Raw genomic sequence first — 6,690 nt, 5'->3', positions numbered from 1 at the left:
TGTAATTCGATCAGTTCCTGCACATAGAAGTTAATAATTGTTTAGTTCCCCTGGCTGGCTCCAAAAATTAACTTTACTTAATTTTTCTATCAATTTTTCCCTTTTTAATTATTTAGAATAAATATTCAAAACTTGTAATGTATGGCCAGTTTGAAAATTAATTTACTTAATTTTTCTATCAATTTCTCCCTTTTTGATTATTTAGAATAAATATTCAAAATTTGTAATGTATGGCCGGTTTTGAAAAATCTGTTTAACAATTTCTCCCTATTTGATGTTTTTCTGTTTAAGAAAAATTTCAAAACATGTATTGATTTTTCAAAGGATATTTAAAGAGAAATAGTAACTTCAAAGTAGGATAAAAACCGTTGAGTTCTGAAACAAAAACAGACATAAATAAATTGTTCTTAAGAAAGACATGAAGCTAAGGTTTGGATGGTCCCCCCTTTTCAAGTTCCTTTTCCTTCCGCCTTCTTTCTTCTTCTTCCCTTGCCTTCCATTCCCTGTCTCTTCTTTCAGCGTCAATTCGCCATCCGGCAAATACACTTGAGATGTCGGGAGTTCGTTTGCCGAAACCAAAACCGGCACATACTGGTTTTGGTGGTCGAGATGTTTGAGCAATAATCGGTCTTGGGGTTGCGGTTGAGCTTCCGATTGCCTTCTTCTTACGCCGGTTGAGTTCTTCGATATCCTCTTCTTCTTCTTCATCAAGAGGTTGCACGTTCAGTCCGACTGGTTCGATCACTCTTTGACTGTTTTGTTCTTCCCGCTTCATTACCTCTGCAACCGCTTTCCTCTTGTTTTTATTCCTTGTCTTCATAGCGTGCGAGATTTGAGCCGGTATGGGTTCATGAAGATCTGCCTGTTCCTCTTCTTCGCATTGCTTGGCAAGCGCATGATCTTTGTCTTCAAGTTCCTTCCTTAACCGTTCCCTCTCCCTTTCTTCGTCTTGCAGTTTCTTTGCGGTTTCGGCGTCAGAATTGAATTGCTCTTGAGTTTTACTTACTTGAAGTTTGGATAGCTCACCAATCTGAACAGCCATAGCTTGTAACATATCGACTAAGGGAGAGGTTGTGGTTTGGACAGATTCTGCGATCAACGATTTGACTGAAGTCTGCACAGCTTCGTCTATCATAGACCTGATCGATGTCTGAGCGGTGTTCGCCATTTCGTTTTGAACTGATCCCCGGATAGCGTTTGTCAGGTTGGTTTCAACTGTTGCAATCTTCTCATCGGTTGCGATGCTGTAGTTCCCAAGGCAAGACTTAAGTGTATCGATCACCACTTGCTTTACCTGCTCAAGTTCTAGAGCCTTATCATTTTGAGGAGGATCACTTCCCCGGTTTTCTGCTGTCATGGAGGTCTCCCCGGCTGCAAAGAAAGGCTGGCTTTGATATAGTTTGGCATGGGTTAAGTGATGTCTGCATTCGTTCCTCCATTTTGCGTCGAGCCGCTCAACACTTTTAAGGAGCTTTTCCCGCACTAGGTGAAACCGCTCAAACATTTTTGCTTCGATTGGAGTTAAGGTTGCTCCTTCTGCCTCCCTTAACGCGTCTTCTACTGCGTGTAACCGGGCGTATTCGTGAATTACCGCGGTTTTGCTGAATGCGGCTTGGATAACATTGGTATTTGCCAGTTTGAGAGCCAATTCTTCTAATTCTAAGAGTTTCTCCTAGTGTTTGTTGCCGCTCATCCCCGGAATCATATCTGACAACTTTGTCTCACAACGGAGCTTTACCCATAAGTGGTATGGTGATATCAACTCACTAACATCTTTGTCCATATCCCTAATGAGCCCCTTAAACATCTCCTCCTCTTCTTCAGCGGAAATGACGACTTCGGCCTCGGTTAAAGTCTCAGGTTGGGAGCCGGTTTGCAGAACACCTTTTCCCTTTACCGCCGAATCTTCGAATAAAACCTCTTTGCCTTTGTTCACCTGAACTGGTCCTTCAGGTACGATTGTTGAGTCTGCTGGCCCATCTTGAGCCGATTGGATCGTTGTATCAATTGGAACTGACTTGTTCCCCGCTGAACCGGATGGTTCCTTTTCTTCGACCGAGTGACTTTCACTTTGACCGGATATCTCAACCTGATTAGCTGGCTTAAGATGACTTGACACATCGTCTTCGGTTTCCTTAGCAATATTTTGGACTACGTCTACAATGACTTTTGAAGTATTTAAACCTACATTGGCCATTACCTCGTCGATGTTTTTGTTGGGGGACTTGGAGTGTTTAGAGTGAATACTAACCTCTACTTCCTCCTTTGATGCTGACTCGGTTTCGTGGCTCCCCGAGGGTTCGGTTTGCCTTAGTGGTGGAGAGTCGACATTGATGGGAATAACGGTATTGATGGGGATGGGCTGGAAGACGTCCCCGGTTCTCTTCGGCGAATTGTCCGAGGAAAGAGTTTTCTCGGAGTTAGTCGGATTGTTCGAGCTCTTCTTTGCGGAAGACTTCTTCCTTCCCTTCTTCTTCTGGGAGGCTTCGGCTTGAACCGCCTTCCTCTTCGGTTTTTCTTGTTTTGAATCTTCTTCAGCTGGAGCGGACGAATCGGTCCCCTTTAAAGACTTCGTTCTGGAAGACTTCGGCTTAACCGCTTTGTCAGTCTTCTCACTCATTTGCTCGGAGTTGAGAATGTTATTGGGTGGGAGCGGTTCACCTTCACCAAGTTCGACATTAAGGAACTTAAGAATTTTTACGATTTGCATAGCGAAGGCCTGAACCCGGCCATCCTTCTATATCACCATCTCACAGAACTGTTCGAAGATGACGGCTCCCCAATCTATCTTGTCACCGCGGACAATAGCCATCATCATTTTCAGCTTAAGTTTCGTCAGGTTATCGAAGTTACCTCCTCTACCCTGAATCGAACGAGAGATGATGTTCAGCAACCACTTGAACTCCGGTTTCAATTTGTTCTTCCGGCTTGAGTGAATCACCGGATCCTGATCGTCAGCCGATATCACTAACCGGACCGCATTAGATTCTGCAGCGGTCAGGTTAGTCTTGAAGTCCAAACCGGTGTTCGGCAAACCGAGAGCTTCAGAGAAAAGCTCCTCCGTTATATGAATTTCTTTGTCGTTGACGGTGGCGGAGACTTTCCTCTTCGTCAAAGTCGTCGTCGCGAGAAACTCCATAACTGTCGTCGGGTGCACGACGAACGGACCAGACAAGAACGTTTCCAGTCCTCAATCCCGTAGAGATTGAAGCACAACCTTGTTTTCCTCCCCGGAGTGTTCGTCGATGTCGTTGAAATCGACCTGCAACATCCATTGAAAAGGTGCTTTACCTAGAGCCATGATGAATTTGTGAAGGAAAAAGATAAAGAACAGCGATGAACGGAAGTTCGAGAGCCTTTGAAGTTTTGAGATTTTTAGAGAGAGAAAGCGTAATTAGAAAATGAACTGATCTGAACTTATATAGGAGGCGGTTTCGAACGGTTGGAAGACGAACCGTCACTTGATAATATTTTGGCGCCAATTTTCCCTCCAAAAGTTACTGCAGTAACTTTCGTCGGTAAATGCGGAGAAAAAAATGGGCGGTAAATTTTGTGCGATAAAACCGTGGGCGGTAAGTTTTTCAAACTTTTCATTTTTTGCTTGAGATTCTGATTTTCCGGAAGCTTTGTTAAAAGGAAGTTTCGTTTAACATGAAGTCTTATGTTTATTGAATTTAAAACCGGAAAGGAAGATATTGAAAGAAAAACTGGAGACTTTAAAATAGAAAATTTTATAACCAAGTCCGAAAGAGGAAGTAAGGCGGTTTTCGGCCGTACAACAAAATGACCAAAAAAACCGGAAAGAAAAACAAACAACTTAGTTTAGATCGACCCAATCCCCTTCCACCATTCTGGCAAGACACTTGGACATGGTGTTTTCGGGTGTCCGTTCCTCAATCCTTGATATCCATCTATCTAGCATGGATAGAGTTATAGTGTTGGTCGGTCCGACAGGAACACCGGGCCATGGTTGCGGCGTTGAGCCTCCAAAAATCTAGAGATATGTGGAGCGAAACCGACCCTTCCCCTTGAAGCGGTTATGAGATGCTTCAGGTTTTTGAATATATAGGAGGACCAGTTGATTGCTGATTTGCGGATGATGGCTATCATGATGTCGAATGCCTCCCGGTTGTAGTTTTGGTTTGGCATTCGGCCCATGATAGACCGCTGAACCAAATCATGAAAGACTTGGTAGTGAGGGGTGAGTTTTTCCTTCTTCCCGTGGTCTTCGACTGGTTCGATGGAAGAGGAGAAGATAAAGCCGAAGTCTTCCTTAGCCGGAAAGAATGGCGTTGGGAAGTTAGAGAATCCTTCGGTTAGAAGGTGGAAGAAAGCAGCAAAATGTTCTTCGGTAATCCAAACAAATCTTCCGTCAACGATGGTCCTTATACTACCATCATCGAGAATGTGCCCATTGTTGAATAACTCGCACACTTCCTCTACAAGGATGGTGTTTGAGCCTTCAAGGAATTTTTGAAGCCCCGATTCTATGATCGGTTGGAAGATGGTATCGTGAAACAGGCCATCTTTTACTTCTTCGAAGTTGACGACGATTGTGTTTCTTAGTTCAGCAGACATTTTTTAAGAAGATGAGAATCGAAGGGAAGTTCTTTGAGCTTTCAAGCTTTAGAGAGAATAATAATGGAAGCGTGTTTGAAGATGAAGGTTTGAGTCCTTTTTATAGCTTGAGCGGTTGAGTGTATTAAATGAGAATATTTTGAAAAAATCATACCGTTTATGTCTTGTCATAAATGCCTTCTCAATTTTTCAAGAGAATAAATGTATGTCTAGTCAAATCGGAGGAGGCATGCTTATTGAAAGCGAATATTTCGGTTTCCAAGAGTGATTTGATTTGGTTTGATACGGCGCATTAAATGTTGGTCATTTACTTTAGGATTTTTGATTTTTGACTAAAATGGAAAGAGATGATCTTCATTAATTCAATGTACCAAACCGGTAGTACAGCAAAATTACCGGTTTGGGAAAGGGAAAGAAAGAGAGATGATTTAGACATTGGATGACCCGAACGCTTGATTCCTCTTTGCCTTAGCTGATTCCCACTAGTCGATCAACTCTTGGACTCTCTCCTTAGTGAGCACATGCTTTGGATGGAGAGTGACGAAGGGTCCGGAGTGGATATCCAAGCTAGCACAAAAACCGCTTAGCTGAGGAGCATAGCCGGTTTTGTTTGAAAGAAGCATCTTCTTCAGATTGCTGAAGATGATCTAGGACCAATTTACCGGTGTCCCAACCGTAACGGCGATCGTCATCTCGAAAAGCCTTTGGGTGTAGTAATAGTCTTTCTCTCTGCCCAGAATGGACTTTCCCAGAATCTCACAAAGAAGCTGGTACTTGTGAGAGAGTTGGCTTTTAGCACCCCAGGGTCTAACCGGGATGTCAGAGTTGGAGAACCGATGACACATTACTTCCATGGTCACCGGAGAGTAGGTTAAGTCGGTTACCCCTTCAATGGGCAAGCCGTAGTATTCAGCGAAATCCGTCTCGCTGAATAGAAAAGATTGACCGTAAACATGTGCAACGATTATGTCTCGATGCACCTCCTTTGCGGTCTGGAAGAATTCATCGACTACTAGGTAGTCGAGAATGAATCTGTTTTCAAGAAACCCTGTTAGCCCTCTTCTTTCAATGGCTAAGAACATTTCTCTGACCTCATGATCTTCGTATTGGTAGATTGAGTTGAAATCAGCCAATAGAATTTTCTTTGCTAGAGAGTTGGAGTTCATGTTCTTGAGATAGTTTGAGCTCAAGACAGTTTTTGTGAATAGTGAATTTTGTGAAGAGTTGTGAGGATTTGAGGGTGGTTTATATAGCCAGGGGTTCATCTAGATCAATAGGTTAAGCATGATTAGTGATGTCATCAATTAGTTAATAGGCTTTAACTTGTTGAAGTGTATAATGTTTATTTCCAATACAAAACTAAATATTACCAAGATATTCATGATGACAAAAATCTATTGACAAGATGTGAGTCTCCCTCTCTTGATGATGGACACATGTCGTCATATCGATTGCGGTAGACTATTTTTATTTATTACAAGCTTCATTTCTCAAGATATGCATGAAAACGCGGTTAGCTGTCCCAAGTTAACCGGAAAAGTTCAATCCATCAAAACCAGAGTGCATTTGTACTAAGCGGTTTTCCATGACCGATTTTAGTTGGATATTTTGTTCCGATTGTGAAGAAATGTTGAGTCATATCAACATTTGTTCAACTTTGGATTAAGTATATCCACTTCTACCAGGTCATTTCAACCGTATAGTAAGTATACACGTGATTTGATATCATGAAGTGATCAGGCATAACCGGAGACTTCCTCCCGGTTAGCATTCTTGAATTTTAATGACCTATTTGAATATGGTTTGAGAAGCGAGAGCTTCTCCCTGAACACATATCCCGGTTTTTCATTATTATGTATGTAAGCAGTATGCATGCATGATCATGATATAAGTTGCTTAACATCAGTAATTCCCAGAATATTCCTAAAGTGAGAAAACTTAGCTTCCTGTAGCGGTTTTGTGAAGATGTATGCTACTTGTTGCTCGGTCGAGACGTATTCCAGCCGGATATGTTTCTCCTGAACATGCTCTCGGATGAAGTGATGTCTTATATCAATGTGCTTTTTTTCTTGAGTGCAATACCGGATTGTATGTGATTGCTATCGCGCTGGT

The 6,690-nt window shown here is 42.3% G+C and overlaps 1 protein-coding gene across 1 annotated transcript; it reads right to left on the bottom strand.

The window, feature by feature from the left end:
* Positions 1-424: 424 nt before the first annotated feature.
* Positions 425-3,139, bottom strand: LOC124915801 (DNA ligase 1-like). Its single transcript, XM_047456558.1, has 3 exons — positions 2,854-3,139; positions 1,772-2,661; positions 425-1,672 (listed from the first exon to the last, which is right to left on the bottom strand). Exons 1-3 carry the CDS (start codon positions 3,137-3,139, stop codon positions 425-427), a joined length of 2,424 nt encoding a protein of 807 aa, XP_047312514.1.
* Between the last annotated feature and the right edge of the window lie 3,551 nt (positions 3,140-6,690).

Source organism: Impatiens glandulifera, chromosome 9 (genome assembly GCF_907164915.1).
Source record: "Impatiens glandulifera chromosome 9, dImpGla2.1, whole genome shotgun sequence".
NCBI classification, from domain to species: domain Eukaryota; kingdom Viridiplantae; phylum Streptophyta; class Magnoliopsida; order Ericales; family Balsaminaceae; genus Impatiens; species Impatiens glandulifera.
This window is presented reverse-complemented; position numbering and strand designations above follow the sequence as displayed.

Coding starts and splice junctions, on each gene's coding strand:
- LOC124915801 (XM_047456558.1), bottom strand. CDS start 3,139: ATGGAGTTTCTCGCGACGACGACTTTGACGAAGAGGAAAGTCTCCGCC. Junction 2,662..2,853: donor TTCGATTCAGGGTAGAGGAG/GTAACTTCGATA, acceptor AACTTGGTGAAG/GTGAACCGCTCCCACCCAAT. Junction 1,673..1,771: donor TTAGGGATATGGACAAAGAT/GTTAGTGAGTTG, acceptor AACAAACACTAG/GAGAAACTCTTAGAATTAGA.